Source organism: Agelaius phoeniceus, chromosome 9, assembly GCF_051311805.1.
Source record: "Agelaius phoeniceus isolate bAgePho1 chromosome 9, bAgePho1.hap1, whole genome shotgun sequence".
Classification (NCBI taxonomy): domain Eukaryota; kingdom Metazoa; phylum Chordata; class Aves; order Passeriformes; family Icteridae; genus Agelaius; species Agelaius phoeniceus.
Genome location: NC_135273.1, coordinates 19,319,735 through 19,342,217, shown reverse-complemented (window position 1 = coordinate 19,342,217; position 22,483 = coordinate 19,319,735). Strand labels below are relative to the sequence as shown.

Below are 22,483 nucleotides of genomic sequence, written 5' to 3'. Positions count from 1 at the left end.
GGGGGGAAAATCACTTATCCTTTGTCTCCTGCCTTGGCACAGGGACTGCACTGGCACCAATGGCATGTGTGAGCAGAGGTCATATGGGACAGCTGGGTACCAAGGTGAGGGGGGCTGTGGCAGGGCTTTCAGGACCCTATGCTGCCAGTGCACTGGGTCTGCTTGTGGCAGCCACTTGGACTGGCAGCCAGCACTTTGTGCCCTCAGAGGTTGCCAGATCGATTTGCTATTAAACAGCACTTTATTACCCAGCCCAGCAATCACTATTAAATGTGTGTGAGACAAGAAGCCCAGGGGAGCTGGGGCTTCATGTGTGCATCGTATCTACAAGACAATTTGGGAAGAGCTGCCTCTCCTTGCTGCTTTCCAGGCTGGCAGCAAGTCCAATTCCAAGCTCACCTGCCCCCACAGCCACCCAGAAAGTGTGTCTCCTTCTGCCCTCCCAGGCATGGAGAAAAAGCATCAGGCAGGGTAGGCTTTCCTCATATTTAATGCATCAAAGTGCTGCCATTTTCTCCTTCCCTCTCCAGGCTCCTGCCTGTGAGGGGCCTCTCGCCCCCACTGAGGACTATGGGACTCAGCTGCCTTAGACACAGCCAGCTTTTCTGGCGGACTCCAAGAAGCTGGGTTAATTAGGGGCCTCACTGCTGATGGATCAACGACCTGATTCCTTCAGCAGCTTCTTGATGGCAGAAGGGCAGGGAGGGGGAAGGCTTTTCTCTAAGCCACAGCCAGAGTGACAAATTTAACCAAGTGGAAGAGCTCAGAGATTCCCCAGTGTGTCCATACCAGGACAAAGCATGTCTGTGCCTTCCCAGCACCTGCAGGCAGCCCTGCTGAGAGCTGCAGAAGGTAAGAGAGGTCTTTTCCTGACACCCTGACTGGAGATCCAGATCATTCACAGAAAACACATTTCTGGCCAGAGCATGTGTTTTCCCTGACGATGCTGTAGCTGTTGCTCTCCCTGCAGTGTCCTGCTCCATATCCCACTCACCTTCCCACAGCCCTAAAACTCATGAAAGATGTGTCCACATACGTAGGTCTGGCCAGCACTGACATAAGCCTCACTTGGATCAGGATTTTTCAGGATTTAGCCCTGGCTCTCCTGATCCCTCCTGCTGTGAATCCCTCCCCAGCTGATGCAGGACAGGAGGAGCAGAAAACCCCTCTGGCAGATGACAGAAGGGGACAAGATGTTCCCCACACTCCCAGCTCCAATCCAGTGGGCTTAGCTAGAGAGCTAGGAGTGCAGTGCACTGGGAACCCTCTTTACTATCACTTGGGTACTTCAGAACCTCCAGTCCTTGCCTGCAGGTACCATATCCTTCCTGTATTAGAGTCCACTCAACTCCATGTCATCCCTTTCGGCTCCCAGGTCCTGCAAAAGGGAGCTTCCAGGGGTTTTCTAAATATTGCCAGCACTGTCCTTAGTCATCTTCATAAGTCTGCAATAGAGTTTTCCCTCCCAAAGGCAGAAGGGTCTGGATATCATCAGGGCAGCACAACGATGAACTCCCACCTTGGAAGAGATCAACCTGACATGTCATAACGTCCAAACAACTGTACAGATCTGGATGAAATTTGGGTGAAGAGGGGTTAGACAGGAGCCCTTTCCTGCAGCTGGCTCCAGGAGATGCTCATGCTCAGCTTGCCCTAAGGCACCTGGATCAGTCTCTAGAAAGGTGCTGCAGCTGCACCCCAGGGCTGCTTCTCTGAGCCTAGGGCAGCTGTCAGAGCCATTTCCACTCTGGTGTGCTTTGAGCTAAAGGCATTGCAAAGGGTGTAAGGGCATATTCTGCCTCATAGCTGTCAAAATCACTGGGGCTGTACTATAGCCTCAGGGCACAGAGTAGGCCTGCAAAGGGGGACAGTCACTCCATCAGCACATGGGCACTTCTCAACCCAACTGACTGGAAGCATTGTGGAAATAGCAGCTCCAGCCACACAGGTGATGAGTCCCAGTGAAAGCAAGGGAAGCTGAACTCCCCTCACCTCCGCATTGAGGGCTCCAGGGCAACCAATTAAGTTGTATGTGTTCCCTCAGGGCCTAGCCATAACTACATGCCTCTAATTAATGCCTTCTACCTCCAGTGCCAACACCCAACCACATCCTAGTCATATATTACAAAAGCCATTGCAGACAAGCCAAGTCTTTAATGGGTCGATGCACTTATCTGTATTGCACTAGACTTGTGGTTAAAGATAAATGGTGAAAACACCCTCCCTTGGATAGTCCTGTACAAATGCTGTTCTGTGGCTTTGTCAGGGCAAAAAGACAGTGCTGGAGATCCTTCCTGAAGCCCCTCCCACCCAGACCTGGAACAGGGGAGAGCAAACCTGTACTGTCCTGTGCCTCTTGGCAGCTCCCCTGTATGGGACACTCATGTGGGACTGTGGTGGGATTTTTCAGGACAAAAGACATTCTAGAAGAGGATACAGACTGCAAAATGTCTTACCAGAGAGAAGAGCCCATGCAGACTCTACATGAGGGATGGCTGCTGCCTGCCCATCTGCCAGTGCCCTACCCAGTGTCCCAGCTCCCTGTCTTGGCTGCTCCCTCTTGCAGGAGGAACAGGGGCTTGGAAGAGTGGAGTTGTAGGGAGGCTGTAGCAAACACTGTATGCTGGGCCTCAGAATGAGCTGTAACAACATATTTCTGTAATGCCCCAGGCCCACCTGCTGTTACAGAAATCATCTCAAACTCTGTCCCAGCCCCAGGCAGCACCCGCACAGGGAGCAGGCTTCCTCCTGCACCAGCATTGCTCTGTCAAGATGAAGGCAGAAATGACAGCATGATAAAACCTGTCCTGGGGACGTGGGAGGTGGGGCCTCAGCACAGCTTGAGCCATAAATAATCTCCCTACACAGCAGTTAGGGGAACAATTGTGTGGGAGTATCTCTTGGTAAAAAGATGCTCAGGCAAAGATGGTCTTGAAGGAAAGCAAGGGATTTCTGAGTGGCAGGGTGAGCTCTCCAGTGAAGACAGAGCTTCCTGGGTGCCAGCAGGTCATTCACCAGACCTGCCTCACCATGGTGAGTCACTGCACCAAAGAGACAAATTTAGTCTGAAACAGCCCAAATCACCCGAACTCTGGTGTAGCCTCCCAGGACAGGCTTGTGCTGCAGCACCGATCTTCAGACTGTTCTCCAGCTAATGTATGCAGCAATGAGATGTGATCCCTTCCCCATACCTTCAGACTCAAGATTCACATGGGGAAAGGTGGAAGGGTGTAAAGGGAAATGAGAGCAATGAATACAGAGTATTTTATGCTGACAAGAGACAGTAAGCCCAAGGCACACAGTCTGACCCAGATCAGGAAGAACACAGTCACATCCAGGATTGTGTAAAAGGCCTTGAAGGTCAGCTATAGAGGAGTAATTACAAATATAGCCAGAAAACTGAGCAAAATGGCTGTCATGAAAATATGTGGAGGAAAATTCAAAGGACACACTGAGCAATTGAATGCAGGGGATTCATGAGTGGGATGCTGCAAAACAGTCTTGTATTTCTGTTTAGCTGGGAGCTTCCTATGCATAATCCTCTTTCAACCTTGACTTGCAGAACTTGGTCTTGCCTTACTTCTTTTTATTTATTTTTTTTTAGTCCTGACTGTATAGTCAAATTATTTTCTGAATAAGAAGTAGGAAGGTGGCATGTACAGGGAAGAGTTGAACAGAAGTCACCATGTGTTCTTGTTTTACCAACTTAGAAATGGCGTCTGGTTACACTGTGCAATCTCAGCACTGACTGACAGCAGAGCTAACCCTATGAGATCAATACCTTCTCCCATGTAACCAAGAAGTCCAGCTGTGGTCCACTCCAACCCTGAGAGTGATGGGGGCTGTCAGACTTATCCTGCAGCCAGAGAAAAGATGGAGCCAGATCCTTTGAAAGAACCTGGTGAGAGTTCAAAAAAAAAAAAACCCATGTTGAGGGGCTTTACTGAATTTTTGTGGTACTGCATTCACCTAGCTCTCACATCTAAGAGGAGTGAATACTGCAGAGTTACTGGTGTCCTTGACAAGATCTTGACAAATTTCTTCTCCCACTTAAGACTAGTAGAAAACCGTAAAGAAAATGGCCCCAAAGTCTTTGCAAGGCTAAAGATGTTTAGCCAGCAAGGTGCCAAGCCATCACACGGGGTGACAGATCCTAGAACATTGGGATAATGTTGGCTTGGCATCATATTGATCTCCTAAAAATAAGTTGTACCCTTGGACAGCACTAGCTTCTGGAAACCCCAGCAGGCTTACACAAACCCAGCCAATATCTGAATACACATCTGACATGGAAATAGATGAATTTTCAGTACAAGCAAAAAGCCAAAAGGCGTAAGTGGGGGAGACTTGCCCATTATAGCTAAAAAATCAGGAGCATCTCTGGGAAAAAATCCCTTGTGTTCCTGGCTTGAGGCTAGCTCTTCTAACCACAAAACTTCACCTCCTTCAGGGCCCAATTTCCTAAATCTCATCTCCACTTCCTAAAGGGTGAAGTGATGACCAAACTGCTTCTCAAGACTCTTCAGAAGTATAGCTGTGCATCAGCACCACCTTGCAGCAGTCGAGCTGGCTGAAGTCTCTGTTCACTTCAGGGGATGTTCATGAGGTTAAAGATACCATGCCCTGGCTCTGCAAGCTGTCAGCACCGTATGTTTCCAAGAAATATACCCGAAAGCTGTAGCAGCAGCAGTTGTTGTGAGCTAATCTGCTTCCTCCCCCCTGGTGCTCAGCTTGGTCGTTCATTACTATGGATCAGCTCATGGCCTGACACAGTAGCCCTGCTTTCCCCCACAGGACATCGGTGGCCACTGGGATAACAGGAGTGCCAGGGGGCTGAACAGCGTCCCCTGCGTGCTGAAGGTACCTGTGCAATACACTCCCCCAGCTGTCCTGCAAGAACTGCAGGTGTCATAGCCCAGCATTCACCAGGTCCAACTCAGAAAGCTATTCTGGCAGACCTGTTTGAGGTATTACGAATCAACTAAAAATGGGCATCCAACTGAAGCTTAAAAAGGAGACTTACAGACACTTCAAGAGAAATGCAGACCCAACTTTGGCAGAATATATTCCAACAGAAAGCCAGAAGCTTGCTGCAAATCTTGGTTGAGCAGAACAGAGCAAATCTCTGGTTCTTCAAGCTTGTCTGCTTAGAGCTGTCCCTTCCCTGCACAGATACAGTGGATAACACCCCCCAAGCCCTGTACTGCAGTGCTGTACAGCCATTTCACCACTGCTCTGCATGCAGGAAAACTTGATAGACATGAGCACAAAACCAGTACTGGTTTGGGATCCTTACCATTGGTGTAGACCTGGGTTGCTGAGTTCACTGAACATCCTGATGGTATAAAGCTGTGTCTCAGCACACACCTCTACAATACACTAACAGTCTCTGATGCTCTTTCTGCATCTGCAAACAGCCTGTGGACAAAAAAAAAAACCAGACCAATATGAACATTTCACAGCTGGAAAGTATCCATAATTCCTAGTACCTCACATAAACATCTCAATAGCTGTAGCCAGCAAACCAGCCAGACCCCTCACAGGCCAAGAGCTCTCAGGCCCTTGGGGCACTTATAAACCTTAGTGGCCCTAACCAGCCTCATGTCCAGCTTCTACCACTCCTGCCCATAGGCCCAGTGATTCCATACATTAAGGGACTCTGCCAGGTGGCACTTTTCCATTTCACAGCGGGAAGCCAAGAACAGTGTGCTATCACCACAGGGAAAGAAAGAGCTGTCCCAGGACATGGCCAAGGGCATTCTTAACTACAACAGAAAATTTAAAACCCTGCATCACTTGTCCTTTAAATGGGAAATGTGGCACTGTGCTAACTCACAGAGCCACTGGAATCCTCGAGGAGCAGGTGCTATGTGTTCTGGGGCAGACAGGGTGGGTAGTTACCCCCGGAGGAAAGAAGACCTTTCCACAAACCAGCTTCTATGTTTTGAGGAAATGAGCAGAGCAGGGTGCACAGACAGATCATTGCTTTCCAGGAAACTTGGGACCAGGGATTTGGGATTTGTTTACTGTCTGTGAGCCCTACTCTTTTGCCAGGTGGATTTATTTATAGTTTCTATGCCCGCAGTAATCAGCAGCTCGATGCTGCACAAGTCAGCAGGTCTCAGTCCCGAGACAGAGATGGAGTCCAAGGCTCTGTGCCGGCTCGGAGGTGTTATCTGGGATAATGGAGGTGTGGTGTGCGAGTGCCGCACCAACGCGGACCGGGTGCCCGCCGGTGCCCGCTCCAAACCGACAGCGGGGAGGAAGAAGCTGCGTCCGTTCCTACGGGGTCGTTATGGCAACTGCGCGGGCAGGAGCCCGGGCCGCTTCTCCGCGGGGGCTGCGGGCAAAGGGGAGGACCCCACCCTGTGCCCGGGGCTGCGGAGGCAGGTGGGGCATCGGCGGGGGAGCGGAGCGCGAGGAGCCGGTTGGCAGCGTGCGAGGATGCAGGCTGGGAGCGGCGGGCCGCGGGCAGCCCCGGGGCGGGGACAGCCCGGTACCGGCGGAGGAGCGGGGCCCAGTGGCTGCCGGTCGGGAGTGTTATGAGAACTGCGAGCTCCTGGGATTAGCCTTTCCCGGGGATCCGTCCGCTGCTGCGGGCGGGAAAGGGCGGCACAGCCCGCTGGAAGAGCCGCGGAGCCGGGCCGGTGGCCGGGGGATCTGGCGGGGCCGTCGCTCACCGGCAGCAGCAGGTCCCGGCTCCGCGTAGTGCTGAACGGACAGCGGCGCCGCGCTGCGCATGCGCGGCCGCTCGCCGGGGCTGGGGCGTGCGCTCGGAACGGGAATGGGGGCAGCCGGTGTGCGCCGGGAACCGGAGCCGTGGGGAATGGGGGCAGCCGGTGTGCGCCGGGGAACCGGAGCTGTGGGGAATGGGGGCAGCCGGTGTGCGCCCGGGAACCTGGGCAGCTGCGGGGCTGAGCAACCGGTGTGCGCCGGGGAATTGAGGCCGTGGGGAACTGAGGCGGCTGGTGTGCGCTGGGATCTCGCGTGTGCTGGGGAAACGGGATAATCGAGGAACTGGGACAGGCGGTGTGCTCTGGGGAGCCGGGATAGCTGCGGGGCTGCAGCCACCGGAGTGCGCCGGGGAACGGGGTCCATGGGGATCTGGTGTGCCCTAGCGATCTGCGAACTGAGGAACTGGGACAGGCGCTGTGCGCGGGGGAGCGGCTGCGCCCCGTGAGCTGGGCTACCAGAGCCGGTGTGCGCGCCGCGCCGCTGGGAGCAGCCTGCGGGAGTCGCTGCGACACCAGTGGGACCTGTGACTACCGTGGCCCACTGTGCCGCCCGGCACTCCCCGCCGCGGTCCGCTGCCTCACTCCGCTCCCGGTAGCGCGCTCCGCCGCCGGGGCGCGGCCAGGGGCGGGGCCGAAGGTGGGGTGGAGGGGCGCGCGCACTTCCGCCCGCCGCCGTGACGTCACGGGCGGCCGCCGGTGTCCAGGGCGGGTGCGGCGCCGGATGGAGCGGCCGGGAGAGCCCCGCCGGGGCCGCAGGTACCGGGGAAAGGCAGGGCAGGGCATTACAAGGCAAGGCAAAGCAAGGCTGGGCTGGGCTGGGCTGGGCTGGGCTGGGCTGGGCGCTGCGGCGGCGGGCAGCGGGACGGTCTCCTGGTCCCGGCGGCCGCCCCGCTGCGGTGGCGGGGCTGCCGGGGGCGGCTCGGGCCGAGCGAGGCCCCTTGGGACGGCGGGACGGGAATGGCCTCGGGTGAGGACCCCCCCCAAGTGCGGACTGTGCTGGGGCCGAGTGTAACCGCGGCCTCCAGCCGCAGCTCGGTGGGCTTTGGGCTGCCGGGACCCCTCTGCTCCTTCCCTTCGCGGCCCGAGGCCTCATCTTCCCGGCGACGCTGAACGTCCGCTCCTCGGAGGGAAGCTCCCTGCGGGGAGCCCGGAGCCTTGTTTCTCCCGCGGGAAGGAGCAAGCGCCTGGTCTCTCCCCCTGGCAGGGTGCCCGAGTGGCCCGGCACTGGATGCGGGGACTGGCTGACAGGTAGAGCGATGCTCGGACACGAATGCTGGGCACAGCTACTGTGCGACTGCTGCGGTAACGCTGCAGCAGCTTCTTGCTGCTTCGCTGAGGGACGGGGCCTCCTTCAGCAGCTGGTGGAAAGCCCCACCCAAGCTCTCCTGGAGGACACTGTGGGCAGGTAGACTCGGATGCCTGAGCAGTGAACGTCCCAGGCTGGGGAGGTGGTGATGCAGGCAGCAGGCACGTGCCCTGCTGATTGCTTGCCAAGGGGCTGTTCCCTGTGGGCTGATTGAGGGAATCGTCGCCGAGTCTGAGTCTTTCTTTTTGGCTGTTCTAGAGGCACCCGGCAGTAGGTGTGAGCTGATCTTGCCTGGCTCCTGCAGTAGCCTGGCTCTCTGGTGTCTGATGATGAGCGTGACCCCGACCAGGGGATGCCTCCTGGACCTGCCCTGGGAGGACATCTTGGTTCCACATATCCTCTGTCATCTGCCACTGCAGCAACTCCTGAGCTTGCAGAGGGTCAGCAAGTCATTCCAGTCTCTCATCCAGCTGTACCTGGCCAACATGCGCTGCTTTGACTCAAGCCAGGTATTGGATGGCTCTGAGGCTGGGGGAGGACACAGATGTCCTACTGCTCTGGAACTAACAGGGGAGCATCTATGTGGGGAAAAGAAAGGGTAGGCAAGGAGGGTAGTTTCTGCTCAGAAGCTTGGGTTAATAGTTCAGGTGTCAAACTGGACAGATGGGCTTAGGAAGGAGAGGCAGTGATTCAGGGCCCAGCAATGCCAGTGTCTTGCGTAAGAGGCCCTGGGAGGAGTAAGCTTGGAAACTCCACCCAGGCCATTATGGGGCACTGGCTGGCAGTTTGGAGTTTTGGAGTGGCATGTCCTCACGAAAGTTGTGCAGTAGGTTGGGTCTGATGGGAGATAACTCTGCTTGGTCTTTAGGGAACGTTGGTGCTATTCCTGGGAGCCACTGCCTGGGACAGACTGGAGTAGCTGCTATTCTGTGAGGACACAGAGTGGTCTAGCAAAGGGATATTTGGAGAGCAGAGGTGTGGAGCTCATCATGAGAATATAAATGCAGGAGTGATAATGTGAGATGGAGAAACCAGGGTATCATCTAGCTTGTGGCAGTAGCATTGGCATGAAGTGAGCAGTCTGATGGTAGAGTTTGCCTTGGGATGAGGACAGGGGATGGCTTTGGTCGCTATTGTCACAGAAGAAGAGAGGAGGGGAGAGAGTATTTGGTGGGGACCAGGCTTATCTGAAACCCTGGGGGGATGCCTCATTCTTCCTGGGTTCCCCATGCAGATCGGACCTGCCATCCCTCGGGCCGCTTTTGTTAACCTGTTGAAGGACAATGAAGTTCTGCAGCAGCTGGCACTCCAGAACTGCTCCGAGTGGCTGACGGACCGGGAGCTGCTCCCAGTCATTGGGCAGAACCACCACCTGCACCAGATCCAGCTGAAGGGCTGCGCCCAGCTCAGCCGCCACGCGCTGGTGGCCATCTCGCTGAGCTGCCCCCAGCTGCGCCAGCTCTCCCTGGCTCACTGTGAGTGGGTGGACAGCCTGTCCCTGCGCAGCCTGGCTGACCACTGCAAGGCCCTGGAGGCTGTGGACCTGACGGCCTGTCGCCAGCTGAAGGACGAGGCCATCTGCTACCTGGTGCAGAAGTGTGGCAGGCTCAAGTCTCTGTCACTGGCTGTCAATGCCAATGTGGGCGACGTGGCAGTTGAGGAGACTGCCAAGTGCTGCCCAGAGCTGGAGCACTTGGACCTCACGGGGTGTCTACGAGTCAAGAATGACTCCATCAGGTACTATGCAACATGGGGGGCCAGAGTGGGGATGGCATGTGTCTGGGATGGGGAGAGGGACAGAACCAGAGAGGAAAGTCATATTTCTTCATGCTGAAAGCAGTGAGAGCTTAGTCTGGGAGAGAAGCCACTAGCAGGCCCTTCAAGGGAAGCACTGTGTGCTATAGACAGCAAATTTCCCAGCATATCATGGAGGATAGGTCTGGGATCCGGATGTCCCTTGACTTTATCTCATACCACCATGGTGCTGTCCCCAAAGTATGGTGCATGTGTGGCACAGTCATGAGTGCTAGGCTGCTGGGAGTAAAGAGGAGTGTGAGCGGTGCACTTGGGAGTCCTGACTTGCAACTTGCCTATGTTGTCTTTCTTGGCAGGGTCCTGGCTGAGTACTGTCCCAAGTTGCGTTCGCTGAAGGTCAAGCATTGCCACAACGTGGCTGAGTCCAGCTTGAGCATCCTCCGGAGCCGTGGGGTGGAGCTGGATGTGGAGCCTCCGCTGCAGAGGGCTCTCGTTCTGCTGCAGGATGTGGTTGGCTTCGCCCCTTTCATCAACCTTCAGATCTAGAACTGCTGCTGCTGGGGAGGGGGGGACTGACACAATGCTGGGATCCCAGAAGGATGCCGGAACTGGCTGCTGTAGGGACATGCAGAGGGAGAGGTCAGTCCCATTGGTGAGGCTGGCCTGAGTGGAGCTCACTCTTTCCTCTGGGGCTGTGTAGCAGCCACTGAGTGCTCATAAGTGGACTTCATTGGTGCCTCTGGGGAAAGTAACTCCCTCTGCAGTGGCGTGGAAAGAGCGAGTGATTTGCAGGAACACCATGGTGCTGAACAGGTGCTTGGTCAGGCCAGCTGATAGATAGGACTTATTATTTGTTGTATTTTAAATCTTTAAGCAGCAGCTGTCCAGAAAGCAGGGGAGTATTTGATGGGGGACTGTCCCCTGGGGTAGGTGTGCAGGGCATGCCAGCAGAGCTGTGGAACAAAGCAGACCAGCTGGAGCAGAAAGAATAGCTACCAACCCTCCTCTTGGGAGAGGGCAGGCCCCTCTGGGCTCTGGGAGGAGGGCAGTGAGCCTAAGCTCCAGCCCACAGCTACTGGCTAGCCTGGCACCAAAGGACTAGCATGGCCCCAGTACAGGCAGTGTGTCTGCCCAGGCCTAGTGTGCTGGTTTAGGCTGGAACAAGGTGGGAATTGTGCTCCAAATGGCAGTTTGACTGACAGAAAAATGCCAAACCTAGCTGTGCTGTCACTGAAAGCAGTTGGTCATTGCCATTTGTTTCTTCCAGCATCTGACTTAATATTTTAGTAGTGCTCAGGCCTACTACTGTATTTTGCTTCCAGTTGTGTGGCTGGAGCTTTGGCTCTCAACAGTGGTGAGAAATGGCAGGAGCACTGACTCTGCTATCAGCTGGAGTTTATGGAGAGAGCTGCAGATTGTGCTGGCAGGGGGAGCCTAGTGCTGGAGTTGAGCCTAAGCCCTTTAATCCGCTAGGCAATTAATCAAACAGCAGCTGCATCTTGAGAACGTGATGAAGAGAGTAATTAGAGGAAGAGAGGATGACCCTGCTCCTGTCTTTGGAGGCAGTGTTTTAATGCATGTGCACACTCTGGCTGAACTACACACCAACTCACATCATCTTTATTAATACTGGCACTCAAAGCAACAGTGCACAAAGACTTGTTAAAAAGGTTGCTGCAAAAGCACATGCCACATCTCAGATCTAAAAATGTCCCATGCAAGGAATAGCAGAGAATGCCCAGGTCCTGGAGAGCCACTGCAGTGTGCCCCGGGGGGCAGAGGGATAGCTACACAAGGAGAGAAGTCTGCTCAGCCAGGTTAGTTGAGGAAACTGAAAGCAGTGTCCTGGCTTCCAGGTTAGTTCAAGTTAGTAGCAGGTGAAGTCGACCTCATTCCTACTACCACACATCCATCCTGCCATGCCTGGCAGTGAGGTGGAAGGTTGAAGAGCAGGATGACCTGGCTGTCAGTGGAACTTATACTTCCTGGCTGGTTTTAGGCTGATGTAGGTTCTCTTCATCTCCTCACTCTCAGGCTTCTTGATGTCTTTGTACCTCTCTCCTTTTGTGCTCACCACCTGGTTATCAATATAGCGGATCAACTTCTTGGGAGCCTGGAGAGGAAAGATATCAACACAAGTGGATGGACAGCCACACTGCTAGAGAAATGGAGGGGGCAAGCAAAAGCAGAGCTGCACTATGGGAGGTGAGTGGGTGGGCTGCTTTACCATTGTCTGTGTTGGGAATCTTGGCCAAAACTGGGAAGGGTGCTATCTGATGGGAGGGAGCAAGAGCCATGGTAGTCAGAAAAGGTAAGAATTGACATTTCCTGCAGCACCTTAACTGAGCTAATCTTCCCTCTTTGACTGACAGGTTCTATGAACAGACCTGCCTTTGGCCTGCCCTGTTGTTTTTTTGGACTTGCAGCCTGGTTTTATTTTAACCTTTGGGACATTTAAACTGCTGGTGAGCTGGGCCTGCTTACCTCTTTGGGTGGAGCTGGCCGATGTGTTTTCTGATCGTCTGCACTATCCACCATCATGTATCTGAAACACAAGTAGCATTCAGTGAACACTCTAACATACATTACTGGGGGCTACTCACAGCCTATGTCCCTTCTCCCCTGGCTGGTTTGTGTCCTACTTGCCTAGACTGCAGCTAGGAAAACGTGATGTTCCCCTCTGGGTGAAATGGGCAGGAAGTATGTCACCCTTCTGGTGAGAATCTAGCGGGATTCTCCTGGAGTGGCATCCTTAGCTGTATGTGAAGGGTATTGAAAACTCAGGTGGTTGAGAATGCTGACAGCCACTGCAGAACTGAGAGAGGTACTGAGGTCTGCTGTGTTCTGCCATCAGGGCAGCTTTGTTCCTTCTCAGTGCTAGTGATGGCAGCCAGATGAGACATAGGTGAGATTACAGGACCAATCTGTCTGCTTTTGCCCTGAATGATGGTGTTCCTTTCACACTCCTCCTACTACTTGACTGTGAAACAGGTCTGTGCTGGAAGCAACTTGATAAAAGCATCACCTCATTTCCTATGTAATTGAAACATCAGGGTCCAAGCATTTGCTTGCTGTACTGCTGAGTTGCTACTCTGAGATTTTGGTGCTGGTTTAGCACAGGTGACCATGACTTCTCCCTCAGTAGTTAGTATAGTTACTCTTGTGTATCTTCAGCTATGGCCATCTGCTTTCTGTACCTGTGCTTGAGTGATGTTAAAAGTACAGGATGTTGCCAAAATGTCATTAAAGTGAAGTTCTCAGAAACATAACAAGAAGCTGGTGGTTTTTTGTTCCCTTGCCTGTCCCTCTGAAATGAGCCTGCACAGGAGATGGACAAGGACAAGGATTACTACTTCTGCCTGGATGCTGTTCTGCCTTGCTTTATCTTTCCTAGCCTATCGACTGTTTATTTTGTCCCTGGGGAGAATGTAAAGTGGAAAAGATGTGGCTGGATAGACGTGTGGAAGCTGTATGCCTGCATGAGGATACTCATGAAAGATGTGATCTTAAAGCAGACAGATGAAACCACAGTGTGGGTTCTCCCATTGAGAATTCTGTTTGAATGCTTTTAGAAATGAATATAGGTAAACTTTCATTCCCAAGAAGTCCATAGACTTCAGAGAGGTTTCTTTAAATGCATTGAATTCACACCTTCAGCAATTGAGATTTAATCTTCCCAGTGCTGTTGTATAGGCAGTCTCTTGAAGGTATCTTTAACCTTGTTTGGACTGTCTCCAAGAATGGAGGTATGAATGAGTTACTGTAGTTCTACAGGTCACCATGTGTTTGTTACCTGAGCTGCAGCATGATGTTTGTGCCTTGAACCTTTAACCAGGACCTCAGCTAACAGCACTGTGACTTACACTGCATCTATAGGAGGCTGAAACCTTGCACGCAGCCAGTGCCGTGACCCAGCTGGTACAGGTCGTGTTTCTGTGCCAGAGCTCTAAAAGAAACCAAACATGTTCTGTTTAGGTTTTGTGGGTTGTTTGTTTGGGTTTTGGGGTTTTTTGTGTGTATGTGTTTGGTTAGTTGGTTTTTTCTTTTTTTTTTCCCTTCTTCCCAGCTGATGATTGTATTTGTGCTTAGATGTGTTCAGCCAATACCCACCCCTAGTTCTTTATAGACCACACTGTTCCCCAAACTGCTACCTCTTCATTGATTTGGAGCAAAACAAGGGGTTCTTTGCTGCTGGGTACTTACTTCTGTAGGATGACCTGTTTTAGCTCCTCGTGGTTGGGTGCTCTGCGAGGCCGTGCCAGTTCCTGGGAGGAGACAAGTTGGTGTGTGAATAGCACAACAACAGGGCATACAGCTTACCTGCTAGCTCAGTGAAACCAGCTGCTGGTGGAGCCCTCCAGGGGGAAAGGGGTGCCAGCCAAGCTCCACTGGGGTCCTGCCTTGGTGGGCACAGCCTATACTAGGAGAGCCAGGGGAGGGAGAGCAGCTGTCGCTCTGCATGATCCTCCTGGCTTATTGTGCATAAAGTTTCTGCAGTCAAAATTTCTGCTTGTAGCAGACAGCTGTGGCACCTGTCTGCTGAGTTGTCCTGTGTCCCTGAGTTCTGCCCTGCTCCTTGGCCCACTGCCACCCTGGTCAGAGTACAGTACCTTCACACTCGCACCTGCTGGGCCTATTTCCACCTTCTCCTCCACAATTAACTGCACTGCCTCTTCCAAGTTCCCCAAGGTCATGGCGAGAGCCTTCTCTGCCTGGTTCACAGTACAGGCTGGGAACATCTCCAGGAGCAGCTCCACCCCATCCTTCAAGTCAGCACCTTCCTAGTTGGAGAAAGAGACAGTGGTAAGTTGGGGATGCAGTGAGGAGAGGGCTACTGAAAAGGGCGTCTGTTTTTTCATAGTCAGGAAATTCAGCTTGCCTTTTGCTGAAAGCTCTCTCTCCTTACCACCGTTACTAAATCTGATTCCTGAAGCTAACAGGGGACGGTATCTTTGGAAAGACCAACTCCTCTCACTCTCCTTTGATCTCCTCCCTCTGTATTTCACCTTGCTTTAAAGCACGGCTCCTGTAACCTGACTCATCTGTGTGGCCATGCTTAAGAGTGAGTGAGCTTCCTGGACCCTGTGGTGCGAATGCCTGACTCCTGCCCACCTTGTGAAGTTATATGTACTTTGATTAGAAAGGAAAGGGCCTGCTAAACACTGACCTGATGCTACATCAGAAGGCATCACCATAGCAGCATTTTCTAGAACGCTGTGGACACAGAATGCTTGTACTGCAGAGCAGGAATAGATCAGTACTGGAGAAACAGCAAGCAGGGTGTGGGGGAGGAAGCTGGGGTTGATGTAGAAGGTACTGCAGTACCTGTAGCTGCTGTGGGATTTCTGAAGGCACTGGGACAGGCTCTCTGAGCCATTGCTCTTGCTTACCCTTTCCAGCCACTGAAAAGGACGAGCCAGAGCATTGGCTCACAGTCTGTCAGCACATAATTTTCTGACAGTCTTGCTCAGGCCATACAATGGAGAAGATCATGGACAGAAGTGATGCTGTGTCACAGCCTATGCTGTCCAGAGCTGGAAAATGCCCTCAGGTGGTGCTGGTAGCCTAGTGCTGTGTGCCTGTCCCAGTGTTCCTGCTCCTCTGCGGGGTACTCCTACCTGGGCCCCGGCTCCGTCTGTTACAGTGCACAGTCTTTCCCCGTTGCAGGCTCCAGCTCCAGCCTCCTGGCCCTTGGTGAGATCTTCAGAGGACGCTTCACTCCTGCTTTCCACAGCCTTTTGACCAAGTTTTTCTTAAAGACACAGTGATATCTCCTGAGGAACAGTCCCACTAAGGCTAGAGCTCTGTGCTTTCTGTTGGCATTAGATTGCTAGTGCATTGTGTGCCAAAGCAAATCTCTTCTTAAGTGACAATACTTGGAAGCACTACTGTTTCTCCTGCCCTTAGCAGGGATAGCTGCAGCTCTGCTCCCACTGATCTGCAGGAAGCCAGTGCTAGCACATGCTGGAGTGCCCGAGTTCTGCATTTCCAGGCTGTAAAGGGCACAGGCTGCTTGCAAATTCAATTATACTTTTCAATTCTCAGTCCACTAGTGCTTCAGTTGTGGATACTTCTATTTCTAAGAATTCCCTGGTATTTGCTCTTTGAACTAAGGTGTAGTTTTGATTTTAAACTTGGGAATACACTGTGGTAGTCCTCAGGCTGCATGCAAGCCAGCACATCCTGTGATCAGGTTACTCTGATGCATCTCTTTTTTTACAGGCTCTTTTTCCCACTGTAGGAAGAACCATTTCACTTTTGTTCTGTCCTAAGACTGGAATGGAGCTTTCCTTCCACACTCTGGCTACATCAGAATCCTCAAAGGGTAGGATGCAGGGGAGCAGAGCAGAAGATTTTGTCAAGTTCAAGAAAGCAGCAAGAAAGATAAAAGACAGGACTGTCTATTCTACATTGTGTAGCCTACTGGCAAGGCAGCAGTGATGTTGCTAGACCAGCAAAACTCAGACTGGTTATGTCCTGAAAGATTTGATATCCAGGCACTGCAACCTGTCTGTTCTTTAGTGGAAAGTACCCATGGAGTTAATTGATACAGCAATCCAGCTGGCCTGTGAATGCTGAGGTTAAAAAGGGCCATTGTCACAGCGTAGTCTTCTGCAGTCCTGCAGAGTGCAGGTCAGAGCACATCACTGATTTTGCATCTGTGCCAGGGTTCATGGATGAACAGGAAGTGAGCTTTGAGGATGCTCAAAGTTAGATGTTGTATCCATGCACTCAGCTGGATACCCTATTTGATGATGTACCTGATAAAGGCTGCTCAGTGGTAGTGCCACTTAGGCAGATGGCTATCAGAGGCAGGCAGAAATCCTCTTTCAGAATTAACTTACAGCAGAATTTCAACAAGCAGCCCTGAATTAGTTAGTTCTTTCTTATTACTCTGGCTTTGATCTCAATAGAGGTATTTGGAGAATTGATCAAGTGTTTTTCACTTCAGTATGTCTTGGACAGTATTCCATATGACTCCAACCTCCCATCTCCCATTTGTTGATGTGAAAAACCTGACTTGGAAAAAAAACCCCAAACTTGTCAATCAATTTGGGCCACCTTATGAGTTCCTAACTGTGGCAAACAAGTTTGTACTTTTTCTGTGACATTGTTCAACTCCAAATATTAAGGCTAAAAACATGTACAGATCTTGTGCTGACATTGTTTGTGTAACTCACCTTTGTTGCGAGCTTCACAAAGCCTTTCTGAGAGGGAGAACATCATTTCACAAACATCCCCACTGCAAGAGACAGAAGCTGTATAATAAGCATGAAGAATAAAAGCACTAGCCTCTCCTACTTGGCTACCATTTTACAGAAAGACAAAGCTTGATGGGAAGCCCAGTAAAATCAACTGGTATTTCAGATTACCAAGGACCTAATTGCAAACTATATTAGGATTAGCATCTGTGTATTCAGGCAAAGAGTGACTTATCATGATGGCTCAGGTTTAGTACTAATACATTTTCAACTGGATATAACAAAAGAATTTGTAGTACTGGGGGTCTTGGGGCCAGGCCCTTGATGCATGGCATACACATACAAACCAGTAACAATCACATACCTGTGGATTTCTGCAAAACCAGGGATATATGCCTCCATCATTTCCACAAAGGTGTCCATGTCAAAAGTCTCTTCAGGGGATTCTGGTGAGCCCAGCTCTTCCAGGACACCCGTGATGTAAGAGAAGAAAACATCATCCATCCCACTGGAGACGAAGAGAACACAGACAGCAAGGTCAGCAGGCCCATTTTTTCCTTTCTCTCCATCCCCATTCTGCCTAACCTTGTGTCTTTCTAATACAGCAGCAGGACCTATGTGACTGTATGTTATGAGGAGATACCACCCCTAAGGCCAAGTAGCAGGTGGTCAGCGGTTGAGAGGGAAGCATTAACAGATAAATAGTGCATGTGTTCCTACTGCCTGGGCAGCACTGAATGAAAGTCCCAGTGTGTGTTCCAGAGGCTGTGCTCCTGTGGGTGCTTCAGCTGAGCTAACCAAAATATTGCAGGTGTTCAAGACCTTGGCTGTTCTATATTGACTGGTATTTCAGGTGAGTTACACTTTGTGGGATACAGTGTTCTCTGCTTGCTGCTCTCCATGCTGGTGTCAGGAACATGCTTGCTGCTGTGTTCCAGCCTCAAGGTGGCTGTATCTCTGCAGGCAGGCAGAGCTCAAAACAGGGAGAGGCCTGACAGAGATGATCCTGCTCAGAAAGCCATTTGGGAGCGCTGTGGAATGAAGGAAATCCCATATCCTAATGGGTATTACTGGACAGGAAATTAATCATCTTGCTCATCAAAGAAATGCCATTGCTAGATTGCAATGCTAAACTATAGTTATTCCAGCATTCCCATCAGAGCCTATGCAAATTACCTACATCCTGGATCTGACTTAAGAGGGAGCAACACAAAATACAGGAAAACTACAGAATTCAGTATAAAGCACAGAGTGACAATGCAGAAGCAATGATACTGGAACTGCCTATCTCAACATACCTGAGATCTGCTGCAGGGATGTGGGACTGGATGAAGCGTGTCAGTGTGTCTTGAATGATTCTTTCAATCTCCATATCTCTCTAAGCCTTTTCCTTTAAAAAAAAAGAAGGAAAAACTCTGTGTAATTTTAATAAAATAAAAATATCAAGATCAAAATGCAGGTATGGTATAGGCAAGTGTGCTCTTCCCATGAGAACAATTCACAAACTTCTCCAATATCTTGTCATCTCTCGGTAACAGCAGGCAAAGATATCCATAAAAAACTGCAGTATGAGGATCCACTGGAAAAAGGAGCCCAATAGCTTGGGCCTCTCCTGACTGTCTTGATGCTGTCAGTATGCAGCTGTACCGTACATTTAACAAGTCCCCTCTGGGAAGCAAAGCTGGAAATGCAGATGTGTCCAGCTGCAGGAACCAGGGACCTCTTCTGAGCTGGAAGACTGTGCTGTCCAGTGAGGAAGAAACAGGGAGTAGGCTTGTACACTCCCTGCAGAAAGGGGTGGACCTTCCAGCCAAGAGCATATGCAGTGATGCTTGGACTTGACTCAGGAATGAGTGGGAGGAAGGGTAATGTCTCCTAAAGAAAGGACATCCTAGAGTATATTTTACAGGGAAATACCAAGCAGGGCACAGACAAGTAGTCTGCCAGCCAAAATATCAAAGGTCTCCAGGTCAGGCATGGACTGCCAATGGAATCCTGCCCAAACAGGAGCCCGTTGTTGTGCTCGGTAAATGAGCCATTCTAGAGCTGATGCAGCTGCAACAAGGGGCACTTGATAACCCAAAACTCAGGGGACTTCTAAGAATCACAGAGCTCCTGCAGAAGCAGTGGCAGAAGGGGGCTGCCCACAGCCCTGCTTTGGCTATCAGTACTGAGCCTGGACTGAACAGGGTGGAAAAAAGCTGTTTCTTAACCATTCCTTCCCCTTGGCGTCTACAGAGCTGCTGGGTGGACAAATTCTTGGTATAAGCACCAAGTTCTTCCCAGGAAGGAAACCAGCCTTGCATTTAGAGAAACTGATATGGTCATTGGCCAGAGAGGTTCCAAGGGTCATCATGCTCCCATCAGTGCAGCTCTCTCATTTCAACTACACTAGGACCTGGCCAGGCCTGTTTGACACAGAACTCACAGAACAGTCATATAGCTTACTAAACAGACAATTCTGGTGTCCCATGGGAATCAGAAAGGTTTGGCATTTCCAAACTAGAGGAGTCTTCCAGAGTTAGCATCATATAAACAAAACCACCCCGTGACACTCAGCCAAATTTAGAATTACATAACTCGGGACATCAAAACTCCTTCTGCATTAAACTTTCAAATGCTACACTTCTTCTAGTGATGACCTGCAATAGTTAAGGGGGAGATTCACTAGGAGAGCTTATCCTATGTGCTCAGTTTTGTGTGAGTGATTTACAATGCACAAAATTATCTACAACCCAAAGGCAAGAGAAATCACTCTCCTGAGAGCTCAGTTTTCCTGAAAAGATGTTACCATACTTCTAAACTTCCAGTCATAATTGCAATGTGGGTTTTAAGATCACTTCACTAGTTCTCACTGATTCAAATAAATTTGTGAAACTCCTTCTGCATTTCTTGTTGCAATATGGGTTCTGTGTAACATGTTGCACAGAATCTATTTTTAAAAGCATATGATGAAATGATACTCCTATTGCTCTGCTCACAGCCTTACAGTTTTGCCCTGTCAGAACATGAAAGCTTCAGCTCCTGGAAATTCCTGTCATTTTCTGACAAACCCCAGTCTTTAAACACTGGGGTTTTTTACCAAGGAGTGAGCAGTGGAGCACTGTATGTCATCTCATTAAGTCAGGCTTAGTTTGAAATGCCAGCAGTGCTTATTTGAATCACATAACCTCAGGCAGAGAAAAGTGGAATCAGTTCTCAAATGGTGAATGTGAAAATTATTCATTTTCTGTATTAGATGCTTTGGCCAGTTTCCTACCCTATTGTCAGTCCTGAGAACCTAGCAATCTCAACAATCTCCATCTCCTTGTATTCTCCTTCCCAACATGTTAATGTCAAATTTATTTTGGTGGCTTGGTGGGGCTTTTTGTAAAACAAATGTAGAAATAATATCCCTCTAAAAGTACCATTGCTCTTGTGGTGCATGAAATAGGTACTTATGGTATATTGAAGAAAAGTTGGTATGAATCTGTCTTCCTCAAAAAAAAAAAAAGGCAAGAATCTGAACTGTTTGCATACAGCTAGATTGTTTTGGAAGGCTCTTTCAACTCCAACTTCAGTAATCATTCTCAAATGGTCAATGTGATGGAATGGGAATGACTGAAAGCCTTGGACTTTTTACTAACAAGACAGACTCAAGCAATTTAGAAGAATGTTTCTGAACTAAGGAACTGTATATCAACTTTTATGGGATCATAAATTTGCCTACCGATGACTAGAGGTATCTTCAAGTGGAAGGAGGTGGGTGTTGTATCCTTGGATGTTTCTCAGAACAGGTTAGAGCAAGTTTATGTAAATATGATCTGAGAAGGTTCATTTAGCTCAAGTGTCAGTGAGTGAATAATGGGACAGGGATGGTTCACTGAGCTCTGAATTTTTTTTCTGAAAAAGCACAGAGCATGTCTTATGCTGCTTGGTGTGTCTGTGCTTGGGGAAGTGCATTGCTCTGGGATATAAGGCCCCCTCAGTGCAGCTTGTGACATACAGGCCCAGAGCGAACTTCTCAAAACACACATGCAGGACAGAAAATGAGCTGTGGCTATACTCCACTGAACTATTTAACTCAAACTTTGCTAGCTTAAAAGAAAGCAGGCTAAATGACAGTTTACAAACAATTTCAGTGCTTCTATTTTTTTTTTCTTGCTAAAGAAGTCCCTGAAAGTGCTTTCACAGTGTGGCTGCTATGGGAAAGCAGACTGAAGTCACTGTGAGTGTTAACACAATTAACTGCTTAATGCTCTAAAATTAACATAAGACTTTTGTTCATAGCTTAGTCCCAGTAAACTACAGTGATAGAAGATAATAATGCCAGTGGCCAGGCTCTGCCCTCCCCTCTAGACCTACACTGGAAAGCTGCACTTGGATATTCTGTTGAGACAGGGCCCTTACCGGAGCAGACGTGTCACCTGTGCGAGTCTTCGGCTCACGGCCACTGTTTGTGAAGTCACTTCAGTGCCTGCAGAGGAGTTGACAGTCCATCCTATGCCTGCCAGGCTCAAGCCATGAATGAGGGAACCCCTTTATGGGAAAGGAAAGCTGAATTAGCTGAAGCAGGAGCACAAGAGAATCATTCTGTATACTGGTGTCTTTATGCTTTATATCACTTGTGACCATTTCCCCTAACGCAGAGGGTGCAGCTTTATTCTTTGGGATAAAATGTACTTTGTGAAAGGATAACGTGGCTGTGAGAACGGTATACCTGTCACCCTTCAAATTCACTGCGATGCCGCAATGTTTTCCAACATCCACGGTTCATGCAGCAAGGCCAGCAGTGGTCCCTGCACATCACCAACATACTGCAAAGGCACTGCTGGCCTTATCGCCACGGCCGAGCAGGAGTTGTCTCTCGAGGCTTCGAGGAGTCACACCGGAGAGCGAGCACCGGTGTTCTGCTGTGCAGGTGGCCCCGGCCGGAGCCCCAGGCGGGAGCGGCGACACGGGCCGGGCAGCTTTCAGCGCGCTCGGGCTGCTCCCCGCCACCGGCGGGCCACACTCCCCGCCGGGGGCTGACAGCGAGGCCGCAGAGTGTCCAGAACACGCGGGGCACGGGCCCGGTCCCCCCGCCGCGCCGCCCGCACCGTGGGTCGGTCCCCGCACCCCGGAGGCTGCGCCTTACCCTGCCCGGCCCCCTGGCCCGTCTCCCGCCCCCCGTGCTGCGGACCCCGGAGAGCCCCACTCCCGGGCTCCCCGGCGCTGTGTCCCGGGTCCCCAGTCCCGTATCCCGTGTCCCCTATCCCATAGCCCGTGTCCCACATCCCGCGTCCCCGCGGGCGGGGCGGTAACGGGCGCGCGCCGCCGCCGCCGGGGGTTAGGGGTCACCTGATCGCCCGCGCGCCCCCGCCGCGCCGTCCTCCCTGCGCGCGGGGCCCGCGCGGCGCGCTTGAACGCGTCACGTGGCCACGCCAGCCGCCAGCCGCTGAGGCGCGCGCGGCCCGGCAGGGCGGGGCGGGGCCGGGCCGGGCCGGGCAGGGCGGCTGCGCGCTGCC

At 51.3% G+C, this 22,483-nt stretch overlaps 3 protein-coding genes across 11 annotated transcripts in view; 1 reads left to right on the top strand and 2 right to left on the bottom strand.

Annotated features, from left to right (window-relative positions):
- PSD (pleckstrin and Sec7 domain containing) overlaps positions 1 to 5,418 on the bottom strand; it is a 42,427-nt gene extending 37,009 nt beyond the window's left edge. The window contains exon 1 of the mRNA XM_077183136.1: positions 5,297 to 5,418. The gene's annotated coding sequence lies outside the window, so the exon portion shown is untranslated. The remainder of the gene's footprint in view (positions 1 to 5,296) is intronic.
- Positions 5,419 to 6,249: 831 nt separating this feature from the next.
- FBXL15 (F-box and leucine rich repeat protein 15) lies at positions 6,250 to 13,070 on the top strand. 4 transcript variants are annotated; one of them, XM_077183138.1, is made up of 5 exons: positions 6,820 to 7,490; positions 7,939 to 7,982; positions 8,299 to 8,549; positions 9,275 to 9,777; positions 10,152 to 13,070. In XM_077183138.1, exons 1-5 carry the CDS (start codon positions 7,456 to 7,458, stop codon positions 10,339 to 10,341), a joined length of 1,023 nt encoding a protein of 340 aa, XP_077039253.1. In that variant the 5' UTR covers positions 6,820 to 7,455; the 3' UTR covers positions 10,342 to 13,070. The 4 variants fall into 4 exon arrangements, with proteins under 4 accessions (XP_077039256.1, XP_077039253.1, XP_054493194.1 ...); XM_077183141.1 differs by lacking the exons at positions 6,820 to 7,490; positions 7,939 to 7,982 and adding an exon at positions 6,250 to 6,390; XM_054637219.2 differs by lacking the exon at positions 7,939 to 7,982 and having other exon boundaries at positions 6,835 to 7,490.
- Positions 11,389 to 22,472, bottom strand: CUEDC2 (CUE domain containing 2). Of its 6 annotated transcripts, none has more exons than XM_077183142.1 (11): positions 22,317 to 22,472; positions 21,387 to 21,515; positions 18,296 to 18,387; positions 17,362 to 17,505; positions 16,977 to 17,038; positions 15,411 to 15,547; positions 14,420 to 14,576; positions 13,999 to 14,060; positions 13,659 to 13,741; positions 12,280 to 12,340; positions 11,389 to 11,908 (listed from the first exon to the last, which is right to left on the bottom strand). In XM_077183142.1, the coding sequence occupies exons 3-11, from the start codon at positions 18,367 to 18,369 to the stop codon at positions 11,762 to 11,764; spliced, it is 927 nt and encodes a 308-aa protein (XP_077039257.1). In that variant the 5' UTR covers positions 18,370 to 18,387; positions 21,387 to 21,515; positions 22,317 to 22,472; the 3' UTR covers positions 11,389 to 11,761. The 6 variants fall into 6 exon arrangements, 5 of the variants coding, with proteins under 5 accessions (XP_077039257.1, XP_077039259.1, XP_077039258.1 ...); XM_077183144.1 differs by having other exon boundaries at positions 15,414 to 15,547; XM_077183143.1 differs by lacking the exon at positions 22,317 to 22,472 and adding an exon at positions 21,697 to 22,310.
- Between the last annotated feature and the right edge of the window lie 11 nt (positions 22,473 to 22,483).

Bases quoted from the DNA above. Each gene is read 5' to 3' on its own strand.
- FBXL15 (XM_077183138.1), top strand. From the start codon at position 7,456: ATGGAGCGGCCGGGAGAGCCCCGCCGGGGCCGCAG. The intron at 8,550-9,274 runs GTATTGGATGGC...TTCCCCATGCAG, and splicing joins GCTGCTTTGACTCAAGCCAG to ATCGGACCTGCCATCCCTCG. The intron at 9,778-10,151 runs GTACTATGCAAC...CTTTCTTGGCAG, and splicing joins GTCAAGAATGACTCCATCAG to GGTCCTGGCTGAGTACTGTC.
- CUEDC2 (XM_077183142.1), bottom strand. From the start codon at position 18,369: ATGGAGATTGAAAGAATCATTCAAGACACACTGACACGCTTCATCCAG. The intron at 15,548-16,976 runs GTGAGTTACACA...TGTGTCTTTAAG, and splicing joins TTGTGAAGCTCGCAACAAAG to AAAAACTTGGTCAAAAGGCT. The intron at 13,742-13,998 runs GTAAGTACCCAG...GGTTTCTTTTAG, and splicing joins AAACAGGTCATCCTACAGAA to AGCTCTGGCACAGAAACACG.